Below are 27,973 nucleotides of genomic sequence, written 5' to 3'. Positions count from 1 at the left end.
TTTATTGAATTGTAATCGGAGTAGCAAAAGATGGATATAAAAGGTCCGCCTCTAGAACACAAAATCATTAGAAGGCCAATAGCACAATCCAAAATCATCTTGTAGCTAATTTTTTTATCTAACACTTCACAGTAGCTATTGAACGTTGGATTATGAAGAGAAGAAATTTTATTTAGCACCACATAAAATAAAAAATATAGTTCTTGAAGAAATAATCTTGTTTTGACTATGCCTTCCGATGCTTACATAACAAAAAAAATCACAAAATTTAATGTCTTAGACTGTAAAATGTTTTTTTTAATTAGTTGGGTTGCAGATCAGAAAGTTTGGAAACCACTGATATATGATATTGTTTTCAATACTCCAAGAAACAATAATAAGATAAAATTATAAGCCACATGTGCTTTAGATAATACAAAATTTGACATGGCAGGAAAGATTCAGGCTTAGAGAAATGTATTTTTTATTAATCTCATAAGCAATGTATTTTTTTTAACTTTAAGTATTCTTTTTTTCAAAAAGACATACAATATATGAAATAAAGGTGCAATTATGATTAATATTATTTCTATATAAAAAATAAAAAGATCTTTTTGTCAAATCGATACACAACATAATTGACGTACAACAAAATTATATTCATACATTTAAACGTTGATTGCTCGCACTTTATTTACAATACATTTATTTTATGATCCCCATTATATTAACAAAAATACACACAGAACCTTTAAAAATGAAAGAAAATCAAAAACATCAATTTGGCAATCTTGTATCGAAGCAAGGTCCCGTAACAAATTAAAATTACTTATTCACATCTCGACTAATAGTATTTTTTTTGTATTTGTTTGTGATGTTAGCAAACAAAAACGCAAAGAAGGCACAGTATATAAATTATACGTATATTCATATTATACAATATAATTTTTTTTTCCAATTAAACTTTGTACTGGGGAGCTAATATTATTAAACTATTTAAACTCATCGTACACAACAATTTTTCATATCAACGTAAACTGTGCTATATAAAATTTATATTTCAATACAAAAATCTCTAATATAATACATATCGATTAACATACATTGCTCAATGATTTTTCATTATTGTGTGTTACATAATGATACATAAGAAGCTTTACATAAATTATAAAGAAACTTAATAATTTATGAAGCGACTCATATACCATCTTGCATATATACATGTATTTTAATATTCCTTGTATTTTACGTGAGGTGACAATATGGATTTATGATTAAGATTGATTCATGAACTTTGGCCATGTCTTAATACAATTTGCAATATCCCGTCATACATTTAAATTTCCCAAGAGTTAAACATTAGAATAGTTAGCCGATAAGCCCTTTTTATTTATATAATTTATCAGAAGCGCTGGCTTTCGTATTTTTTTCAAAAATATTTAGAAAAATCAATTTAAGCTTACGTAAAAAAATTGAGCGAATCATATTATACATATCCATATGTATATAATTAATCAAATGTGTACAAAATGTAAATCAACATTGAAAGTGCAGCAAACATTCAGTGCTCTTACATTATTTTTACTTTTTTTTAATAAATACGATTTAATTCGTGATAATGTTTTGACTTTGAGCTTTTTGAGAATAATTATGAGTGATAAAAAAATATTAAAAAACACTGGACGACGGATGAAGACGTTCCACATATAACTGCGAAGATTCCTCCTTTTCTTTGAAACTTTAAGGAAATGCGGTGATCTATTTAGGTTTCCAAGAGATATTATCCAGACCCTGAAACTGGCGTTTCAGACTGCTGCTATCGGCCCAGGAGGAGTTGAGATACTCGTTGTCATCGTCTTGCTCAAGTTTCTGAAAAAATAATAATAAAACACTTTAAAATAAATATTGTAAAGCAGGAAAAAGCAATGAGGGTTGATGTAATGAATTATGTATTGCGGTTCGTACACATGTCACGCGACTCTATGAAACATTCTAGCTGTATTTCACGTAGGCCATTGTTGCAAAACTATCGATTGCCGAATATACGTTAGTGCTGTGTCACACAGTTCGTCCGGGGCAAACTTGCAACGGCTTATATTATTTAAAATAAATTATAAGCATCCTAAACTAGTCTCAAACCGAGTTTCTTGATTCCAACGTCATAAAAGTCTTGCGCCTACTCTACAATACGTTTTTTTTAGTATCAGTTTATTAATGATAACCATTTTGCTCCCCCCAGTTTTAAAATTACTACACCATTTTAAACATAATGTATTTTTACTTACAAATATTGACTCTTATATTTATTTGTCACATACGCGCTAATAATATCATTCTATTCGCTCACAAGGAGGCACCCATAATAAGCATATTTTAAAATAAGCATTCACACAACTGTGAAATGTATTAATTGTCTCAATATTTATCTTATACTCTAGCTATATATGCATATATTATATTTATTAATTACAAATCCGACCGTCGTGACTTGCCAGATTTCTTTAATGCGTCATGGTTACAATATTTCATACACATATACTCATATTAAATCGTGCATTTATATACACAATTATTACAAACACGCACAAAATGTGTTATAAAATAAAAATGGCGCGCACCTAAACGCGCTTCATCCCATATAAAGTATTCTAGCTCCTCGTAGCTATCGCTGAAAACATCATTGTAATGTACATGCTACAATAGTTTCTTAAGATATCGCAATATCGATTATATACGGCATAATCGACGGATTGTCGACACCACCCCTGAACAACCTCAAAAAGTGATTAATTAAATACATGCTTCGTAGAGAACAAATATAGATACCTTCACAACTTCGTCTTACTTTGTCGTATGATGTAGTCGGGTAATATCTATCAATCTGTTTTCTAAATAGATACTGTATGTATATGGAGAGAAAATATATTTCGTTAAATTTTAAGATAAGTACTATAAATAAATAAGCTTACTCATTGCAAAACATAAATACAGTAGTATTTCATTTTTATTATTTTTAATCTTCCACAACCTGACAGGCGTAAGTCCAATGCGCTACAACGGGGTTAGTCAATCAGACATAATGAATACCTACTGTCTGCTTCTAGGTTACCAATATAGACCATACAGACTACGCCATTCCGACTTTAAATTTAATTATATGATGTGTGATGTAAATTATAAATACTTTAATAACATCTCTTTGAAACATTCGTAATATAATGATTGTTTAATGAGCAATAAAATATCCTATTAGTTAATAAAATAATCCGAAATTATAATTTCTACATATCCTTTAATAAAATAATCCGAAATTATAATTTCTACATTTATACTGTGTCTGTAACATTGATAGCAAGCAGTCGCGCGCTATGGTGGGGCGGAGGGGGCGGGCCGCCCCGGGCGGCACTTGCTTGGGGGCGATATATTCGCGATGTGTGCACTAAAACATATATAAATCCACGAATAACAAGAGATTAATAATAACCAATTTATTATTTTAAGAAATGTTGATTTTATGACACTGCAAAAAATGTATGGGGGTGGGGGCGGCAATTTTAAGGATCGCTCTGGGCGGCACATACTGTAGCTACCCCACTGATAGCAAGACTAAAACTACAAATATTTTTAACTGGCGTTCAATCGAAATGAAACAAATATTAGGTACGCTATAATTTAATATATACTTAGAATATTGAATATGAAATATTAACAGTATCTTTTTAAGTAATATAATATTTGTCGAACAAAATAAACAGACGTGCAAATATTAAAAAAGTAACAATATCCATTATATTACAGAGAAAGACACAATATCAAAGAAAATACGCTGTAATAAATAGTGACATAATTCACTGTCCGTTTTGATCATATTTCCTTTCCCCAAAATATATCATATTACTTAAAAATAACGTTAACATTTCAATAATGAAAAGGCACTACAGTTTCAAATTATAATATAAATATTTACGCATTATTCGAGTAATTGCCAATAGAAAAATATAACAAAATCTAGATATTAATAATTTGTTAAATCTAATAATGTAATATATGTAATATATTCGAACACAAGTCTTATCATTTTCTCATAATTTATGTTTAAAATGTAATAGAAAATGGAAGGTTCTTCATAAACCGAATATTAACCATACCCTAACTCTCATATGTAATTTATTTTGGAATTGTAGAATCATCTTTATTTTTATTTGCCGGTGTTACGCAAGGGTCAAGTTTAAGACCCTTGCTATTTACGAGTGATTTATCAACATTTATTATATTATCGTATAATATTAGATTAACTTAAAAATAAAATACAATTGTATATCGTAGATTAAATAAATATCCTCGACTCACTTTATTATAAATCCTACATATATAAAATTAATTAAATAATTGAAAATACAATATCTAAATACACTTAAGATTTAAAACAAAGCATGCACCCTTCGTATGATATACATAAGTAACACTCATCATAATATTTCACTAAGAATTTCGGCAAAAGTTCCATGGTATGTCCGCAATTCGATATTACATTGAAACTTAAAAATAGATGCCCTTGCTAAGCACTTCAGTAAATTGAATATAATACATTGCTCACATCAATATATTATTGATAAACTTATATAACTTATACAGCAATAAATAAATATATAGGCGATCCTACATAATTGCCTGTTAGAAGTTTTTTTACAAACAAACCCTCGAAAGAAATCGCTATATTAAGAACACAAAAACGGCAAAAATTATAAGCGTAATAGTATTTATAAAACCATAAACATTAATCACCGTAACTAAAACTTTTTAATCGCTTACTATTGCTAAGCACTAAGACATTGTCAAATAAGCATTTTCCATAGTACTTCGGAATTTTCCGCCATCATGTCGTGGAAATTATAAGCGGAGTTTGACAATATGGCTATTGGTATAAATAAAAATCTAAGCTTATGCTAAAGAAAAATCTCCATTCCTTCAAATTAATATTTTGTGCAATACAACTAAGAAACAAATTTTCCAGCGACTACGTGGATAAATAATTAACACCATTTGACATAAAAATCATAAAAAATATAGCGTTATTCGGAAAGTAACGTCACTCTACCGTCACAATAGTAGTGTTGTCAACCGAATATAAAAATGCTTCCATTTTTACTAACCTCCTATCTATACTCTTTGAATAACCCTTCGTAACAATCGATATTTGAATAGACTATAAAATCTATATGTATAATACTATTTCTATACATCACAGTTTATCTTTATTACCTACATCCTACCGCCCACCAAAAGTCCTTCAATTTAAAATTAAAGTCATGCAACCAGACACGGACGCGTCACGATCGAGTCTCGCAATAAAATTTGACGTTTCTCCCGTATTTTAAGAGCCCGATCGCTCGCTATAAAACGTCTTCGACAAAACTAAAAAACACTGAAAATCATGGAACCGTCCAAAAATGGAAAACTGAGTATATACGTATACCATTATTATTGCTAGGTCGGATGTCGTGCCATGAACGGTGGCGTCACGGCGTCTGCCGCAGTACGGGGCGTCGCGACGCTTGACCCTTTTAATTCAGAATACGCTAACACCTCAATCCGACCCTGGCGGATTATTAGCGAGTGTGATTAAAAATGACAAAGCCCGTTGATAATTCATTCGTATAATTTAGGGCTGCGACGCGGTGCCAATTAAGCAGGCAAAACCATTTTCATAATTTACGAGCGGAATTAGGGTAGCAAAATTGAATTCGAGAGAATGTATGTATGTACATGTTGTATAAGAAAAATATTTTTTAATAAAGATTCATCACTTGGAATAATTACAGGTATAAATAAAACATATAGAGCACATAAAAGGTAACGGAAACTACGATTACAAAAACGAAAAAAATATTGAACTTTATTCTCGGACGTTGATGTCAAGAATATGGGACGTAATCGCAACTATCTATCAGGCAAACTACGGCCTGCTGCCTGTTTTAACAAGCAAGCTAAGATTAGATTTAGATTTTTATTTTACATGTTCAAACTCTTTAAAATCTCAAAGTATGCGCAATAACGAGTAAAGAAGTTGCGAGATACGATCGTATGTTGCGCTTCCATTGCTTTGCACTCCACTGTGACGTTTCGCAGTTATAATTCGACAGTGTCTTAAGTGCTTTTTGCGATATTTCGTTATAACCCTGTAACTTCCAAAGCCAGTCGTGATTTTAAAGCAGAATGGTGTGTGAAATATTTTGATATCGAATCAGATGTCAAAGCATTTTTTTATCGTGCGAAGAATACAATATATTTATTACCAGACTAAGCACTAGACCTTATATTATTAACGATCAGAAAAGATTTACAGAAATATTTTTTTTCGCGAAAATAAAAGAAACTGAAGCTTTAACTAAAATTAATTTACGTATAGCTCATTTATTAATCAATAAAGGATATTATTTGATTTATTAACGAATTTAACCTAAAACTACAAAGAAAAACAGTGCTCATATAAAACTTTAAAGTTCTTTTCAAGCTCATTTTAATTTGGCTTTCTGGATCACCAAGATTTATGATCTGGCCTTTCACCAAATAATTATTCCAATCCCCTAGAGACTAGGGCACTAAAAATCATTGAAGACCGACGGATTGTCGACACCACCCTTCATAAAATTTAATAAGCGCTTTACTGAATACACGTTTCGTTAAAAATACAATCAATTGTATCCAAACGCACTTAGCTAAAGGGTACTATGTACTTTTTCTTGTGTATATATGAATATTAATAATTTTTCTCTAAATTCTTTCCAACAGCTAGTAATACTTTATTTTACTATGATTCCATACAATGGAGCCATTCGCACAGAACGAAAATCGCCAATAAATTTTTCAAGTAACACGCGCTCCGTATAATGAAGCCGAGCATTATTAACTCTTTATCGCAAATTATGACCATACATACTAAATAATATTGTTAATTATATAAAATTAAACGTTGCCTATTGCGAATCTCTTTGTTAACTTTATTGCTTTTTGAACGTTTAAAAAATATTAGATTAGAGAGGAAATATTCAACGAATGTAAATTAGTATCAGTAAATTTAGAAAGAAGTAAAGAAAAAACGGAAAATCAACAACAGCACCACAATGTTTTTATACATTGTATTATCGATAGTAACTGGACTTAATGCAGCAAAATAAATAATCTGACAGTTGCGAAACGTTCATTTACTGCTCAAACCCAAACCTAACGTAATGAAAGTTGTAAAACTAATTATAGTTTTAAAACTTTCATTAGTTCAAGTCCAAAATATAAACTAAGACAACTCAGTAAATATATATATATATATATATATATATATATATATATATATATATATATATATATATATATATATATATATATATATATATATATATATATATATATATATATATATATATTTACTGAGTTGTCTTAGTATATATTTTGGACTTGAACTAATGAAAGTTTTAAAACTATAATTAGTTTTACAACTTTCATTACGTTAGGTTTGGGTATATATATATATATATATATATATATATATATATATATATATATATATATATATATATATATATATATATATATATATATATACTTTTATTAGGTCAAGTTCAAAATAAAAAATAACTAAGTGGAAAATAAGTTCCCACTGCGATAGCGACGGCATGATTTTATTGCTTTTGACGTGGATTTTTGACTTCTGAGAAGGGATAGTTGTTTTTTGCGCTTTCCTATTGGGCAAAATTCAGTTTAGATGTGCTTTAATCGATTCTTACTGGTAATATTGTTTTAAACGCTTTATAAGAGAGCATTTTTACTACGATTTTATTGCTTTTGACCTGGACTGGAAATTCACTATATGGTAACAATAAGCAGCAAAGAACGACTATTAGGTCAATATTTTGAGTAGATGTTTTTAATAATGCTTAAATAAAATATGTCGCAATGGTGGCTAGTTTTTATATTTATCTGTAGCATAGAAAGGATTAACTCGTACTTAATATTATTTATTCAATAAATTATATTACGATGTAAAAAATATATAAAATGCCATTTTTATCATTAGGCTCGAATCATTTTTTTTCCGGGGCATGATGGGTTTGCTCTCGGCGGCCCTGAATACAGAACCCGCTAATAAACATTAAAGCTCAATAAGCCAGATTCTACTCCTCCTGTAGATTACCCATCAGTGAGTATAACGTGTAGGTACTACCGGATCTGTCCGCTAAGTGTTTAATCAGAACTTTACATCCGACTAAAAATAAACGAAAGATGTGATTTACTTCTGATTTAAACATATTATGTTATGTAAAACTTAGTACTTATAATCAAATTAAAAAGCCTAATTAGCTCTATAAGAAATAAGATAATCGGTAAGTTACACAAGAAAGGACCAGGGTTCACTCTCTTCGACCCTGATAACAATTAAGTAGTTGGACCATATATGACAATTTTGCTCTACGCAAGAGGACAATGTAATACAGTTGTGAAGTATGGGATAAGCCTCTAAGTAACTCTCTATGAAACGAAGTTCATTTTTGACAAAATATCGTCTTCGATCGACCACTCCTGGATGCCTCTCAAATTTTTATACCAGAGGCCAGAGCATCACTCGCCAATATATTACTCATTATTTTAAATGAATCGAAGTATAGAATACTTATGAGCACAAGACAATTAAATAACTAGAATCGATTTCAGACATTTGATTATTTATTTATATGCCATCTGACATTTATTTGAGGTCACGTTCGACGCAACACAAACGAGCCTAGTGTAATTTTTTACGCGGTCAATCACAACTTGACCGTTTATTTTATTTTGGCGACGGGCCAAAGGCCCTTCTTTTGTGCTGTTGGTTTTGGAAAATTCGGGGGGAGTTATAGCCTGACCCGGTTTTGGAGAAATCCTTGAATGGAATCCCAGTCTCATGTAGCAGCAAATTTATCGACTGGAAATCGCTAGCTACTTGGCTGGCTTACGAATAATAGCTGTGGCTCAAATCCCTACACCACCACGGTAGTCTGCAGGAATTCGTGGTTGTTTTGACCCATTTTAGTATTAATCCAAAATCTCAAAGTCTGTCCTTCTGTTTACAAAGCGTCTGCCGAATTTATCGGTCATCGTAATGTAAAAGTAGATCGATAAGTGCATTGCGTTCTTGCAACTTACTTCCACTCATTTTTATAAAACCATACACACCATTAAATTCACATTGGGCATACGCATATATTTACGATTATTAAATAAAATATGGATAATACGAGGACAAAGCCAGGTATAAAAGCTAGTTATTATACTACTACTTGAATGTCTATCGATTTTCTAATTAAATGAAAATTCTGTTAATTTTTAATGCCTCTCTCTATTCAACTCTCATATGTATATCTAGTAACTTAGTTCAATGTTTTTTATTTGGTTTGGTCTGAAACTACTTATATATTCATAACTTTCGAGTAATTGTTATTGCTATTAAGTAAATCGTCTACTACATATTTAACGTTGATTTAAAAAAATCGTATATGTTTATTATTTCAATCAGACCATAGATCTTTAAAAGCTTTCGATTATTAAATAGCTCGTAAAATATTAAATTAAAAAAAAAATATATATTAGATAATGTTATTCATCATGTAACTATTCACTTTAAAAGCGAATTAAATATATATATATATATATATATAATATTATTGTAATAAATCACATTTATCATCCCTGTCGTGTTCTTAAATAACCACACCTTTAGCGTAGGTTTATAGGTCGATATGCATACTACAAAATGCTATTACTTTAAATTAAAAATACTTAGAACACGATTATTAATTTTAAATTATTATAATATAGAAGTTGATTCACTTTAATTAAAATTTTCACATCTCATGAATACCAAAGAAAATCTAAAGAACGCCGAAAGAGCAAGCACGAAATTCTCATGTTAAACTTCTATACGAACATTAAAGTTTTGAAACTCAAATGTTCCAAGTAAGCGAGCTAAGATTATTATTATTAAATTACAAATATATATATTTAGAACTTTATTTTCTTTCTAAATAGTTAATTTAATTATATAAATAGAACACCTTTACAGCCATAAATAACCTGGCGCAATATTTCTAAAACAGAAACAAACCAAATATTACATTTAAGCGCCTTAATAATTTATTACATTTACCAACATCTGTATAGCACTGAAAAAATATACGCTAGCTTCTTTGTTACAATTTTGAAGCTTTCGTGCGAATTATTATTACCTTTTTATACGAAGTATAAATATAAATAACGACTTTGACCCTAAAAATGGTAAATTACCAAGTACGTGTGATATGTGCGATTTGATCAATGTTAACGACGTTCTATGAAAAAGAGTTATACGTCGATAGAAATGCGAGCTTTCGAGACCAGAAAATTACTTTGCTTTAAGTTGAATTTATTTATTTATGTTAAATGGAAAACTTCGTGACCTTTGATTTAAATTTTCAGGCGTAAATTCCGACGTTCTTTTATACTTAATGTTAAAACATTTAATTGTGTAATTCTTCCATATATTCTACACTATAATTGTATTAAATATATATATAGCTGAACCGAGTAAAATAACCGTTGATACTAATGACGAAATACCACCTATCGTTCACACTATATAGTACACAGAACGAACGTTCTTTCATTGAACTTGAATTTAATTAAAGAGCGACAAAAAGAGTCATGCATCATTATTTAACAGTATAACAAATATATTAAATCTTAGTTTATTTAGACCAAAGAATATTTAATAAAAAAAAAATTTTCCAAAAAAATATAGGTTTTAATTTATCAGCAATGCAGCTTTGCATTTAGCACATATACTTTTTACATACCTTAAACACGATAGGGTAGGTCAAACGCAACGTTCATTGACCGGTAGTGGTAGTTATAATATATTATAACCACTTATATTGTCCGTTGAATAATCAACGCCGCAAACATGCTTAGTCATGGTATAATAACGATGACTTGAAGCATTAATTGACTAACTCTTTTTTTAGATTAAAATTACTTGTTAATAAAATTTTATTTAAAAATAGCCACTGAAAGAAATAATGCAAAATATGTTGAAATAATTAGTTCGCATTTAAAAAATACACAATAAAATAAATAAGTAGATGAAATGTTGTATATTTTGCATGTAAAAAAAAGTTCTAAACTATCATACCAATTAATAAAAAATATATGTGTAAATACATAATTTTAAGTGTAAATTTTCCAACTCTTTAATATTTTACTTAAGGACAAAAAACTGTGTCGTTTATATTAATTAATTAGAATTAAGGAACAGTAAAATATTGTAATAATTGTTAATATCAATAATAAAAAAGTTGCATTTGAAACTCAGTTACAAACGATAAACAGCAGGTAAAAATATTTTCCGCTAATGTTTCCCAAAGAACATATTTTTGTTTCAATTGAGATAATATAAGACGATAAAAATATTAAGGGCGAACACAACAAACGAATGTTTTGAGTATACTAGGAGTTTAATTATTGTTAAGACGTTGTGCAACAATTGAGAGGCGTCAAGTCAAGTGATTGCGAAGAGAGAAGCGGCGGCTTCTGCGATCTTCAATGATTTGAAGTTGAGTCCTTTTGGTTAAAGTTCTTTAAATCTGAAGTGGATGCTCAAGTGAGAATACCAGTAAAAAAAGTCTGAATTGCAGGGATTGAAGCAATTCTTAGTTTTTCGTTCTACCGTGTTTATTATACATAGATTTTATTTTACAGTGGGACAACCAATTACAAAAAAAGGCGGCGACCCTTAATGACCCCTGATTTGAAAATCACGCGTTTCCTGTCGAATGTGCCATTTCTTTGCCTTTCAAATATCCATTAAGTATAGATTATTTCTTAATTTATAAATCTTGCGTTGTAACATTCACCATTAGCCTAATGTGATAGAAATCAACATGTACAAGCAAGTATTATGACACACCTGACAGGAAGTCTAAAAATATATGACATGAATATTGTTCTATTGGTTTAATAATAATATTACACAATTAATAGATGTTACTATGCAATCGATTCTTTTTTTATAATAGCTAAGAATTTTATAAATCAAAATTCGACTCTGCTGCGGAAATCCGAATTCTGTACGGCAACATACGATTACAAACTAGGCTATTTTAAGATATATAGACTAGAATAAATATTTACTATGATATATACTTCAAACCAATCATAGATTTCATAATCAGGTTGATTCGTCATCTTGATTCTAAATTATGAATTTAATTACAAAGCGAAGAGATGAGATTCCACTGTGTAATAATTTAATAAATATTACACATAGGTGTATATGTAAAATTGTTTATGGTTTATCACTTTAAAAATTTAAAGCAATACGACTTCTATAAATCAACTTATAATTTTAATTAAAAATGTATATCTTTTACAGATATACATTAGTATTTTAATATATTACAATTGTGTTTGCAGCTTACTCGACACTGCACAAGTTATTAAGCGGAAATTGGCATGCATTCGCATAACAACTAGGACAACAACTACCCCATAGCTGAAATCTACCCCGGGTAATAACCGCCTTGTTGCGAGTGTTACAAAAGCAGAGAAGCAAAATCCAGTAGCATGCCGCAGCCGGCTGGCTGAGTATCGATTTCCGACAGAAATAAAAAAATACCCAGTTCTACGACACGATGCGGAGGCGTCGATTTTTTGCCGTGTCGGCCAACCACCCCGGTGGCGCGACGGCAATCTAATAGTGCTAACTAGGACCTAAGAAATGGCACTGACGTACACCCATGGGATGAGTTATTAATTTCCTGTAATTTATTTTAAACCCCCAAATAAAAAATTATATGAAATACAATCAAGCCGAATTTTGTCTAAAAGGATAAAATTCGACTTGATAGGTGACAAAAAAACATGCCAAAAATCCTGTTGAAAACAATTAAACAGTGACGTCACCGTCGTAGTGGCAGTATCTAATAATTTATATTTGCCGTTGATTGATACTAAAAAATATTTTTTTGCAACAAAAGATTGATAATACACTTCTTAGAAGTCTAACATTTCTTTGACACCAGGTATAATCTTTTTGAAAAACTGATATTGCTCACCGATCGTTAAACACCTATTATTTTTTTAATAAACTCATCAGCAAAAATAGATGACTTTTTACTCCTATCTTTATTGAACACACATTTTTTCAGTAATTTAGATACATGGAATCATTGTATCGTATTTTGATTTTTAATGACAGAAACAATTTTGCGATTAATTTCAGTTGATGGAAATAAGTACTAACGTATCTTTCACCTCAGATTAAGAATATTTTATATTAAAAACATATTTTAAAAACACACACACACACTACAATTTTTACTTCGCGAAGTTTTATTATGTAATAACTAGCACATCTGCTTTTAAAATATCACATACGTATCAGTATGAGAAAAACACAAACATTTTTAACAAACAAAATTAGGGACGTCATTTCAGCTTTTTCCAGGGCGGAGGCAAAAGTTGGATTTAGATTCAATTAAAATTCATATTATTTCGTTAAATGACACGCATAGAATTTTCATTAAATGACATGTTTAGAATCCACGTCAAAAGCACTAAAAACGTGCCGTCGCCGTCACAATGCTCGGTTATTTAGCGTTCATATGAAGACTTTTTATAACAATATTACGACTTACAATAAATGTGAATTAAATTAAGCATATCTAAACTGAATTTTGACGTAGTTATCCCTTCTCAGAAGTCTAAAATTCACGTCAAAAGCAATAAAATCGTATCGACACAGTGACACTCGGAACGCTTGATTATATAACGCTCATACAAGGACTTTTAAAAATAATATTACAAATTGAATGTAGCATATCTAAACAGAATTTTGACAAATAGGAGAACGCAAAAAACAGTTATCCTTCTTCAGATGTCAAAAATCCACGTCAAAAGTAATAAAATCGTGTCGACACCGTCACAGTTGGAACGCTTGTTTGTCTAGCGCTCATACAAGGACTTTTTAAAATAATTTTATAAATTTAATGTAGCACATCTAAACAAAATTTTGCCTAATAAGAGAGCGCAAAAAACAATTAATCACTTCTCAGAAGTCAAAAATGCACGTTAAAAGCAATAAAATCGTGTCGGTACCGTCGCAGTGGGAACGCTCGGTAATGAGCGTACACAAAATAAAATTTGGCTACACACCTTGCAGAAACTTTGGAACCCTTGGAACTGAAAATTTTCAAAGAATAGGAATAGTCAATAATAAAATCAAATATATTCTGAAAAAGATAGGAAGTAAAAACTCAGCCCACTTTGAAAAACAAAAATTCTACCATAGAGAATCTGCTGCACATAAAGCAACATTAAAAATTGTTTCTGAAGCCGAAAAAATAGAGATTAAAAACGTTTTTTTTAAATCATAATCTCGCGAAAAAGTTTAAAATTGCATATAGAGTAGCAAAAAAATCGATCATTTAATATTTTTAAAAGTGAAATTGATCTGCAAGTACTGAATGGAATGAAAATGACATTCTTAAAAATATTTTCGGGTAAGATTTTATGGTTTAGATTCAGGAACGTTATTTTAGATTTTTCCAGGAGAGGTGAGGGGGAGGCAAAATTTGGCCAGTCAGTGTTTCATTAAAATTCATGGTATTTTATTAAATAACATGCATTTTACCGGCCCAATTCTAAAGACAGGGGCCGAATGCTACCTACCTCCCCCAAAAGATTTCCCTAAACAAAACCTTAATACCAAATAGTGTCTGACACAGAAGTTTTATAAAATATTATTTAATACAGTTAATAAATTTCTTACTGAAACAGTTGCTAAACTGTACAATAATTATATCGAAAACATCTCGCTTCAGTGCTTGGATTTTTTACAAACCGTTCTAAACGACGTCATTTTATCTAAATGTAGTATAGTAAAAATTATGAATATCTAAAGTTTACTAAAAATTTCAACTACATTCACTAAAAATACTCCAATCTTTATATAAGATTTCAATAATATCATTAGAATTTTTTAATGCGATATTTGGTTTAACAAAAACCATAAGAAATCGGCATTTAAAGCACCCATGATTGCACAATAACCACGCTAACTTTCGAAACCCATAAATTACCACAGACTCTCTTTAAAAACTTCTCATTTTAAGCTATGAGACGTTTAGAAAAATAAGTGTTGTTGACCACCTTAAATTTAAACCTTTCATAAAGGTTTGGAACTGTACACTAACTCAATTCGCCTGGAAGCTTACTCGGAGGACCATTATAAATGACGAGAATCACAAATCACTCACTCGATGGACTCCCAAAATTCGTCGGTTCAATACTGCTGCCTTGATTTTTCCAGTATACATTTTGGTAAATTATATATTTCGTACAAAAATAAGCCGTTATTCCGAAAAGTCAATAATAAGACCTTGAAGGATAGTGATTTGACCCGTTAATATTCTCAAATATATTGTAGTCCATTACTTCGAAACATACTATTGTTGAACTCGCCTTTAATATACTCAACAAGCTAGACTGCCCTTCGGGTATGAGAAAGTACCCAATAAACTTGAATAACCAAAATAAGGTTGAAGAGAAAACTTTTGGATAAAATTGAAATATAAAAAAATAAATCCTTAATGTTAGGCAACGGTTGGCAACCCGGGGACCGCAAGGGAATTTTTTTGTAATGTGTCATAGAAATTGAAGGTTGTGTATATTTATGCGGCACGCTAGAGATTTAAAGGTAAATAAAAAGTGACTAGGGATAATATAAACATTCTTAATATTTTATTTTTTTTCAGTAGTAATATTATAAAATAACAGCTTTATTTTTTATATATACTGACATTGCTTTATAAAATAATAATAATATAATAATATAGGTTATAAAGGTGTTTCAATTTTCCTCAGCGTTTAAAACATGCTGGGGGCAAATGAAACAGGTTTAGTTTAAAAATGTATTATTTGACGACAAAATTTTGTAACAAAAATATAAACTAATAACCCGTTTTCTTGTCCCTATTTTACATACTGTAAATATGTATCAAATACTTTAATAATGAGAAATAAATACATTCAAACCGGCATAAGATCAGTAAATGATAGAAGAGCAAGGAAATCTTGATACACGAAAATAATATATGGGTTATTGAAAATGTCATCGAACTATGTTATGTAATATATAATTAAGAATGTTCACATCCATAGTACATATTAATTTAATTGTATTAATTATATATTGTATTTATATATAAAAAGAAAACTCTTCCATATGTTTATGAAAATATGTTTAATTATACATATATGTATAAAGAAACGGCATATGTGTATTTGTTATCAATTTACATCTGGTTAAAAGCGGTATTTATTATCATTGTTCATTATCTACATGTTATCTCATTAACATATGCACATACGTTCAAAAAACATCTCGGTTAAATATAATATTAGGGCCCATTAAATTTCTATCGGTATTTGAGGTCAAAATATTTACTATAATGTTAAATTTTTAACGATTAGCTATCCAGTGTTTATTTAGGGATGTTATTAACATTATTATCGAGTATGTAATAGTAGTAAAATATTTATTTAAAACTTATTATATTTCTATTTTCAGGTCGACATTCACTAGACTAAACGATCATTAAAATTATTCTATACGGCTGAACACTTTATGTGATAATCAACCTATAACACTTTGTGTCGCTTTAATTCCACTATGTTCATTTCGTGACTCAAATTTCCCAAAAGCTTATCTAAATTGGAAAAAATCAATTAACCCATGAACCTTAATCGAATAACTTTAACATTACGCAACAACTAGAGTTTCCAGTAATTCAAGGATAAGGACATTTAAATGTCATTAAAAAAAGTTTTCGAATGTCATTCGATTGTATTGTAAATAGTTGCTATGTAGACAACGTTAAAAATCAAAAATCTATTAAGAAAAATGCATTTTTTAACATTTAAATGTATGAAAGAGCTTTATAATTTATAAATCATATAGTTGACCTGATTGAAGATATCTCGAATACAACAGTTGTAATAAAAATCTTGATTACCAAGAAAAATTTACGAATTTTAAGTAAAGTTATGATCTACTTATTTGTGCAAAATTTCGTTTTCCATTATGAAGTTGGTTAAAAACAAACGTAGTTACAAATAAAAAAACGTGAACGCTGTTATTTATCTTAAGGTAAAGTTGAAGGTTTAAATCATGACATATTATTAAAATTAAAATTTTCACTCTACGACTAAATGAATTACGTCATTTAAATTTATTAAAATAAATATATTTTATAAGAAATTTTTAATTTATTGTGTATAATTATATTTAACGAAATTATCATATTTGAGAAAAATGGCTTAAAATAAATCTTAGTCTAAAACACGGTTTCTCAAATAAAAGTTGCTTCAAGACGAAAAAATTTTACTGTTTTTAAATTTTTGTTTAAAATATTTGTTTAAATTTATAGAAAAAAATGTACATAGTATATTTATATATAATTTTCATATCATTAAACAGTTTTTTGACACTACAGTGAAATTTAAAATACAGCCCAATCAATCTGTAATGTCTTCCCTTTAAATATACTACGTAAAATATATAGTATTAGAAATAGCTAATAGGGTAATTAAAAAACATGTTTGAACTTATTCTTAACGAAAATGATATATTGCTATTTTATAAATGTGCAGTTTTTTTATTTGTAGGAATTTCTAAAGCTTTAAATAGTTTTATAGTCTGACTAAAAGTTAAGTCAACATGTTTTTATTCTGGACATCTACATGATGAAAAGCACAAAAAATGGTTTTAATGTTACAACTAATAACTCTAAATTTATGTTTTATCTGCAATATAACCAAATTAAGGTAATAAATATTAAATTATAATGAAAATAATATATATTTTCATTAAATTATTTTTTATTACTGTCGAGTATAAACTGGCAAAAATGTCTGACAGTTTTACGAGCGAGACATTTATGATTACGGAACTGTGTTTATCAACGCTCTCTTTGCTACTGCTTATAATGTCATTCAGAGGTTCAAAATATTTTTATACTGAACAAAGATAATATAAAAATAAAAATATAGCACCGATAAAGATCGACAACGAGATAGACATGCATTGCAATTCATAAGTTCAAGTTTTTCAAGTCTTTTTGTCAATGTTTTCCGACTTCCATTTTTATTTTCATCAATAATTATTTGTTTCTCTACAAAAGTTCTATTGTCACCATTTTAGTTCAAAAATATATTTAGTAAAGAAATATATAATTTTTTATTTAAAAGTTATTATCCTCCAAACGAATAAATCTTTTTTTAACGCCTAATATAGTTTTGTTAATATTGCATGATTAAAAATAGGAATTGAAAAAACACTATTGTTTTCACTGAGACGTAAAGGGGTTATACAAAAACATATAACGATACACAAAGAAATACAACTCATTAAGTTAAAGAACAGCAGGCTTTTGCAAGACGTTTGCGCAATACTGTATATATAATATAAATATAGTTATTTAAAATATATTATATAATATATACATATTTTCCTAATACTAAAACGTGAACGTGTTTTAACATTAGAATTACAAATGACGCATAAATGAGTCAGCGGCTCTAAATAGCCAGTAAGTGCGATAGCGGTCTGTAATGCGTTAAACACGAAATTTTTTCTCCGAAATAGATTTTGTAATCCTAGTTTTATCCCTAGTGAAATAATACTTATGTACAAAAGCTCGCTTAATATATTTTTTAATATACAGTAGCTTTCATGCTAATTAAGTTCGCGATCATTTGCTTAGATTAAATGTATATATGAGTGAGCATATGGCATTTGCTTAATATTATATAATATTATATAAATGAAAACTTTATTTTTTGTCTTTAGTAATCTGATCACATTAATTACGAAATATTTGAGAACACTAGTAACAACTGAAAATCCATTCGATTAAGTTTTATGGCCAGATTTGCCAGTCGGGCGCCTGAATTAATTCGATCCGACCCTTTAAGAGACAAAGGGGTAGCCTTTGATATTAATTAGGCAAGAAACATGCAATTGACCCATATCTGCCGCCAGGTACGGATTAGTGCTAAATTAAACGAAAAGTGTCACTGTTACGGTGCCACTATCGATCTGTTTTCTTAGCAAAGCTATGAAAAATGTGTTTTTCCCGAGGTTCACGCAAACAAACGAAAAGCGAAAACACCGGTGCTATTGTTGTCGGTATCAGTATTGGCTTTTGAAATTAAACAAAGAACGTTATTTGCCTCGAGCTCTACGTCAAACATCGAAATCTGAGAATAAAATATTACAAAGGATGGACATGGTTTTGGGAATACTTGGGTATAAATACAATACATAACAAATGGTGGCTTTCATTAATATCATTATTCAAAGTCATGCTCTTCTAATTTTTAATTAGATTACCATATTATTTATTTGTGTAACATAAGAGTAACACTTGCTTTATTTATAAATTAGATAATAGTATTATTTTAGTGATACGTAAAATTCAAGTTATAAAAAATATATATTTATTTTTTTATATATACATATATACTAAGTTCATAGAGTTGGGAAAGGTTCATATTGCTACAAATTTGATTGAGAAACTTCGGTCCTATATACTTATATACAAACATATATAACCTTAGCTATGGCTAAAATGCCATTACACCGAAAGGTTACTATTGAGAATAACACGCACTAAAGTTGATACTCTATTACGATCCAAGCCAAAAAGGATATAAAAATGTTCATTAAACTGCTAAGAAAGCTGGTGATTCATTTACCATTAACCCTCGTATAACTATTTTGAGAATTGAGCTTCTTTTGACGTTTACGTGTGATAAAAATAAGCAGTATGGCATAAATTTATGGTCTATATATTAAAATATAAATGTGAATTATATTGAATACTGTTCAGTTGCACTTTAATACTCCAATCCTATTATTTGAATACCGGTCACCCGGTATTCAAATAATAGGATCATATTTATATAGAAAAAAATAAAATATTATAAAACACAAAAAAAAACTATTTTTTTCAATGTATTGTTACTTCGATGTAAGTCTTATCTTCATTACAATTTAAAGCCATCAAAATAATTAAAACAAAAACACTTTGTAATTGATGAAATTCCAGAAATTACTCATAATAATACTGTGCAGTCTTGGACTTTTTCAGTGGCAATTATGAATTTGTTATCTCATTAAAGCAATACTAATAATTTATGATTGAGATATGATTAAAGTAATTTATTATGCCAATATTTTTTTGATAGTATCAAGTTTTAATATTTTTAAAATTAAAATATGTGCTGATTTAAAATATAAAATACTTGATGCTTTATTATATTTAAAATTGAAATAAATATATTTTTTATGGTTAAAATATAAATATGTATGAACCTGTATACATTATTTAAGTTGTATTTTACGATTCCTCATAATCTTGCAAATATATTAGAATATTAAATTATTTTATCGGTAACCCTTTCTATGCTACAGATAAATATAATAATTAGCCACCGTTGCGGCATATTTTTTGAAATCAATATTTAAGCATTAAAAATAATTAAGAATGTCAACTCATCCATAGCATTGATGGAACATCTTATGTTGACGTCAACTGACGTCCGTGGCATTGAAAAGGTTATCCATACGATATTCGGACAGTTACAAATTACGAATTTATTTTATATTTATGCAAGTACTCTTTTAAAACGTATATAAAACTAGTAATTGCGATAAAAGTTTATTAGCTATGCAGATGCACGTGACGATCGGAGATTTGGATGGATTAAAGCCACTTTAAAATGCAAATTTAAAAGAGATAGTCGGCGTCTATACATATTTAAAATGACCAATAGAGTCCTTTGTCAACCTAGATGACAAATGTCATTAGACAAAAATGCTAAATCTCTTGCTGTATGAAAAAGTATTTTATAATAAATTTGTTGTTGAGATAGAAACGAGCCTAAACATACATAGCGTATCATATCTGAAACTTCTACAAGTCAGGACTTGGGATACATTAAAGCTCACCCAAACTCACACCAATCGACTGAGACTTAAAAGACCGAGGAAGCAGCCGCTTTACAGTTTGCATCAAACCTGATCCAGTTACAAAGTCTAAAAATTGAGAAGATAATTGAAAACGAAGCTACGAGAACAACACATATTTATACTATTGAATGGTTGCGTTTATGTATTTAAATATAACATGAATGCCTTTCTTAAAACAGCCACAGGTTTATTCGCTCTAAATTAGAATAACTAAAAGTGTCTGGTACAGACTGTTAGTATACTAATTTATATATTGATTTAGCAAAGTCAATAAATGGTTGACAAATGTCTTTGAATTAACAAAATTTTGGTTGATTAGAGCAGATTATGTAGATATGATGATATTAAGCAGAGAACATAGTTAGAATTAAAATGAGTATTGCATGATGATGATATTAATATTCGTCTGGAACTCACCCGGGTATTGATCCCGAGTTGGAGACCGCTCCGCCCTCGAAGCTACAGCGGCTAGCGCGATCGGGCTGGCTACAGCAGCTGGGTCTGCTGCCTCTGCTGTCCATCTCCCCTATGCCCTGCGCCTTGAGCTGGTGGCCAAACGAAGCCAAATCCTCTCTGAACGTATCACTACCCGGCGTGTCTCCGCCGTTCGTCACAACACCCACACCCTCGGCATCCGTCTCACCGTCTCCTTCCCCGCCGCCGGCCATACCTTCAGCGTTCCTCTCCAGCGGCGCCGCTTCCTCGTCCTCGTTGTAAATCTTGAAGTATGCCACCGTCAGGTAGATGACCGAGATGATGAACGAGGGTATCGGTATGGCCATCGCGTACACTAGATTGAGAGTGTTCTGCCACATGTCCAGTTCGGATATGACCAGACCCGGATCCACTTTACTATAATAACACGAATAGTTGGAGCCGAACGCTCGGTATTTGCTAAAGAATATGGTGCAGTTCAGGATGGGTGGATAGCCGCAGCCCTTGACGTTGGGGAACAGCCTGGCGTACGTGAAGAACCACTCCGAGTCGTTGCCCATGAGGCCAGTGGGAGGGGGCGAGTCGGGATAGTCCTGCAGAGAATCCGAGGCATCGCTGTCTTCGAACGCCGCCAGAGACGTGTCCTCTCCGTCGAAGTCGACGGCCCTGCGCGAGCGAGCTATCGGAGGTGGCAGAGGTCCGCTCCCCGGCGCTCGCTTGTAATGGACCCTGATCTGGAGGCAGTCGTACACGTCCTTGGTGCATCCCTCGCGGCACGACGACCAAGAGCAGTTGGATGCGCCGAACCGGTGCAGCGTCTCGGCGGTCATGCATTGCGCGGGCACCGTGTCGAATTGCATAAAGATCGTGGTGAACGCCGGGTCTATTACGAACGGCACCAGGAAGAGGAACGCGAACAGGCTGAACGTTCCGAGGAGGATGAACGTGGCCGTGGTGTAGAAGAGCAGCTTCTCGAGGAAGGTCTGGGGGATCACCTCCTCTTCAGCCATTATGGCGCGCGACCCTCAGCGGCCATGGCCAGCGGCAGCCGCGCAACCGCGCCTACCGCTTCATGCCCCTAAAACGAGCATATTTATTCTTTTCATCGGCTTAACAGTCATAATTCTCATTAAGCAGGTTTATAAGCGGGGCACGCTGCAACATCTTAGCCTACGCACAAGCCTAGTTCACTGGGATAATAGTTTTGAAAGCAGAACTACCAACACAATGAACTGGCCTTGTTGAAGGTTGAGGTTTGTCCAGATATTGAACAAAAGCTGATCAATATGTGTGTAGATAAAAAAACAAGCATTAAACTAAAAAATAATAATATATATTCGCACGTATATCACAATTTTTATTATGGTTCTGCCTCAAAAGTTAAGGGTATTCAAAATAATATATACAGATAATAATAGGTTAAAACTATATAAAGGATGTTTATTTAGAGGTTTGTTTTTTGAATTAGCAACGCTTTTTCCAGCAAAAGCCAATTTAACAGCTGATAGCTGATTTGTGTTCAGTTTGGTTTGCCATTTCACCATTAATAGATTTACGTCAGAACAACGCTTGCAAATTGTGCAAATTTATTTCGAAAATCGTGGCACAGTTCGGTAAATCTGTGCGCTACGTTCATTTTACGGTCGACATGAAGTCCATCTGAGCAAGTAATTCAAATAAGCGTGAGTGGTTTTCGCACCACGCATACTCTAATTACTAATACGCATCCGCAGAGACGTCGTACAGTGCGCACGGAAAAAGTTGTTTCTGCTGTAGAGCGTAGTATTGAGGAGGACCCAAACGAGTTGATTCGCCATTCGCACAGCAATTGGAGCTGTGCTCATCCACTTTATGAAAGATTTTGCGGAAAGATCTTGGTTTACAAGCTTACGAAATCCAGCTCAATCAATTTTTTAAAGAAAGATTCGATGAGCGCATATTTTCGCGTAAAGGACCTATGAATTGCTATACAAGATCGTGTGATTTAACAACTTTGGATTATTTTCTGTGGGTATATGCGAAGTCGCTAGTCTACACCGATAAACCTGAGACGATGGATGACTTGGAAGCCAACATTCGCCGCGTTATTGCCGATATACAACTCCAGCTGCTCGAAAATTGGATTCTATTCGAGCCAGCCGCGGCGCCCATATGCTCGAAATCATATTTAAACACCAATGGTATAAAATTATATTTTCAATAAAGTCAATACCATGCCCATTTTTATTATTATTTAATTATAAAGTTCTATACCTCTAAAACAAAATCACCCTTTATTAATAAATAAAAGAAAATAATAATAATATAAAGTGAATTTGAGATATATCACAGGTATATAAGTTGCCTCCGTTATTGTTTTCATTATACTACACAAAAGTATCAAATACATATATTTGCAGATAATACAAATATATATATAATAAGTGCTTAATTATGGCTTAATTGAAAAAAAAATAATACATTTAAAACTAAACTAATGTTATTGAATATAAAAGAGGTGGAAATTAAAAAGATGAGAGATATTTTAGTAATAAATATAAAATGAATATAATAGATGTAATGTCGTTTTTCTGAAGAGCCAGTTTTGCAACCAGTTGTCTTTGAACTTCGGTATGGTACATACGTTTTTTTATGTTAGAAGACTTGTTCATAGTTTTACACCTAAAAATTACCTTCCTTACTCTATCTTGATTAATGGCAAACAACTGTCCATCAGAAGAGCATTTACGGAATTGCATGTTGTACGAATTTCATTTAAAAAGAAAAGCTACTGAAAATATTTGCAGTGCTTGTTATGTGTTAGATGTAAGAAAGTGCAAGAGATGGTTTAAAAACTCTGAAAGTTTTGATTTATAAAATAGGCTTAAAAGTTCCTGGTCAAACACTCAAAGATTCCTTCATATATCAGGAAAAGTTAGGAGAGATGGATTCCGCATGATTTATCGGACCAACAATGTTTTATTACACCCCCCCGTATTCACCAGACCCTTGTTCATGTCTATAAAACATGTTTTGAAGAATAAAATATATATAAAACGAAGAAGTCAAATCAGCACTTAAAATCGAAAAAGTTTTATAAAAAAAAATATTTGCCTGTGAGATGGAAGAATGATTGTATTTAATAAATAAAAATGATTGCAATAAGCTGGTCAAAATACTACCTGATGTTTCAATAAAACGACATTACATCAGGGTGCCTCTAATATAATTAAAACGATTTATAAAAGTTTAAAAATAAGATTATGATACACATTAACTAAATAAGCAGATATAAATATAACAATGAAATATATTTTGTAAAGATAAAAAAATTAGTGTGAGGAAAGATACAGTATTTTTATTTTATTTAGATAATGAATTATTGCCAGAAAATTAAAAAAATATACACTTATTTCTAATTCAAGGAATAACATTCGCATACAATAAAGGTAAAGACTAATAGGAGAATTCTGTACAAAGGTGTTTTTAAGGTGTTGATTATATAATAAACTACTTGATAAATATAGTGTTACAAAAAAACTTTGTGCACATATAAATTTATATTTAGGCTCAATTTTTTTTAAACAAAATATCTATGTTTTAATTAGCTTATTATTTTTTTTTAATAATCGATGAAATAATATTATAAGAATTATTAATGGGTGTAATTTACATGACATTATATGTACATATGTATATAGTATTATAAAATACTGACTTTAATTAATAAAAAAAATATATTTAAAAAAAAAGTTTATCTTTCGTAAAAGTGAACTAAAAAACTGATGAGGTAGAATAAAAGTCGATGCTATGGAACATAATTTAGACGCTACATTACACAAACATCTCAAAGATAAGTATTGTATTATATATTTTATGGCAGAGGCCCAATTTGCATTCAAAACTAAGCCCAGCAGTAATACTTGGGTATTGGGTAAGTTTCAAATGCAAATCTCATCTCTACGATAAAAGCGAAAATTTAATAATGTGTAAAGTATAATAATTTGGATAATTTTAATACTGTAAAAGAACTGTAGTTGTCGCAACAAACATATTAAATCAATGTTAAAATAAACAATATATCTTAACTTATATCAGAAATAGTTGGACTACTTCGTATTTGTTGTGGCAACATTCAGTTGCCATATCAATTGCGACAACCTAATTTTACAACTATTATCAATATTTAATAACTACTTAACGTATCATTGACTACTATAAACATGTCATATAAATTTTACCCCTTTATAATTCCGGAAATTAAAATACGATAATGTAGACAAATATACAATTAAAATATATTACATAACAGGGAGTAATAAATTTAGTTAGAAATTATTTTAAATTTGAACCTAAACAATACTGCTAAAAAACTCTCCAATAACTTGAATCAGCAACTTAAGTTATAAAAATAAAATGCCAGATTTGAAAGCCGCTGAAATAGAATGATGTAATCGCAGCGTTGCTGTCTACTTTTGACGCCTATTGTGGTCGACACATTTTTCCGCCGACAATAGAAGAAAATGGCAGTGAGAGAAAACTTTTCCAATAGCAAAAGAAAACATATGTGTGTTTCGTCCGTTTTTGAGTATATATTAAACATCACACAAATCATTCAGAGATAACCCGTGTCAAGTGATTGTCGCGGAATTATAAACACACTCAAACAACAGATAGACTCAAGGACAAGAAAGCACAGTACATTATTGTGAATCGATACGACTCGATTTTTGCGGACGTCTTCAAGGATTTTCAAAGTATGTTTCCCGAATCGATCATTATGCAACGTCAAAGTCTACGATGCGGATTTTCCATCACGCACACATGTGACACATATGTACGTGTTGCTCCACCGGTGACGGTAGGAAGAACACAAAAGGACACACGCAAACCTGGCGCGCGGTGAATAATTCACGACCCGACAACTTTACGTAACGTGTTTCGATAGAAATAGGCGTCAAATGGTATAGACAGTCTTGATAGTGAGTTATATTTCGGAGTTAAGCTATATGATGGGACTTTGCTGAGACAATGTGTTTCGCGCGGAGAGTGTACCTGTGTCGTTGGTGTGTCGTTGGAGCGGAGCGTCGACGTGCGTCGGCGTCGAGCGAGGGAATGGAGAGGAGCGCAGGCAGTCGGTGGTCGGGGTGCGGGTCGATAGAGCGCGCGCAGCCGAGGGGCGGAGGCGCCGGGGGTCGCGTAGACCCGGGACGGACCTCCGAACCGCGGACACTAGACCCCCAACGAAGAACTGAAGGAACTCTTCGGAAGATGAGCTACCAAACTATGATTTTTATGAACTTTCAAAAGCAATGATCATCTTTAAATAACTTTAAGATAATCGCAACTATATAACTCATGTGAAGAGCAGCAGTTAATGATGTAGTTCATCGCTCGGATCTGTTGAAAGTCTCAAGACAATCAATCTCCTTGAAAGACTTGGCCTATGCATCCATCAATGGGGGGTTGTGACCTTCCTCAATAATATCCCGTTGACAGGGTCAGCTTAAGACCTTTTTAGGCCTTACAGACGTACCCCCCTTTCCTTCAAATTATAAAAAAATCTAAGCAATTTTTCCGGAATTTTTTTTTATACCAAATGTTAATGTCTTTCATATTATTATTAAAAAATAATATAAACAACACTTTGGAGAACAAGTTTTTAAAAAAAATACATATATATGTATATAATATTTACAACAGATGTAGTGCAGTAAATTATAATTTTAAAAACATAATCGTATTTTGCTGCTCAGTGAGAATTTTTTCTTCCATCTGTCTTTTTTGTACATAATATTTATAGGGTGAAAATATGTAGTATTTTACTAGCTATTTCGCTAAATAACATGCTTAAATTAAAAAAATTAAAATAGCGTTTTTATAAGATTTTTATTGACCGCACAGTGCAGTGAAAATATTGCCGTATTTCAAGTTATTTTTATTATATTCTCTAGCATGCATTATTATGAAACAACATTGTATGTATGATTGTAGGGCATCCAAATACCCTTCCAAATTTATAACCCGGTTTTCAAATATTTTTCCATTACTAAACCGGGTACCAGGTTCGATTCCGGGTAATTTTTATCCACTATTATATACGTTAATTATAAATTAATATATTTGATTTTCGTATTTTGCTTAAATAGTATTTATTTAAAAAAAAAATAAAACCGATTGTAGAATAACGGATAAACAATTTTCTAACTTATATTATACCGCATATTGAACTAATGTAATTTTTATGAAGTTGTATCTAAGAAAGATTTCATTTTAGTCATAATATATCAATTTTAAAGTCCACATACAAGATTTAATTTTGTGATAAAACCAAAGTAAGATGGAAAAATTAGCAAAGAAATATTTCAGAATCACTCTTGTTTTGCTTTTGTATGTGAGCATGGAATAATTTTAATATATAAATTTGTTTATCGTAAAAACACGTGAAAGGGCTCACCCGTCCCAATACATTGTTGACAGCCA

At 31.0% G+C, this 27,973-nt stretch overlaps 1 protein-coding gene across 1 annotated transcript; it reads right to left on the bottom strand.

Annotated features, from left to right (window-relative positions):
• Positions 1–1,557: 1,557 nt before the first annotated feature.
• tipE (temperature-induced paralytic E) lies at positions 1,558–26,953 on the bottom strand. The gene is made up of 3 exons (XM_088203109.1): positions 26,546–26,953; positions 21,494–22,589; positions 1,558–1,848 (listed from the first exon to the last, which is right to left on the bottom strand). Exons 2-3 carry the CDS (start codon positions 22,519–22,521, stop codon positions 1,785–1,787), a joined length of 1,092 nt encoding a protein of 363 aa, XP_088059235.1. The 5' UTR covers positions 22,522–22,589; positions 26,546–26,953; the 3' UTR covers positions 1,558–1,784.
• Between the last annotated feature and the right edge of the window lie 1,020 nt (positions 26,954–27,973).

Source organism: Plectrocnemia conspersa, unplaced genomic scaffold (assembly GCF_051122295.1).
Source record: "Plectrocnemia conspersa isolate PC_06_02 unplaced genomic scaffold, ASM5112229v1 ptg000014l, whole genome shotgun sequence".
NCBI lineage: Eukaryota > Metazoa > Arthropoda > Insecta > Trichoptera > Polycentropodidae > Plectrocnemia > Plectrocnemia conspersa.
The sequence above is the reverse complement of the archived record's forward strand: the minus strand, read 5'-3'. Positions and strand labels throughout refer to the sequence as shown.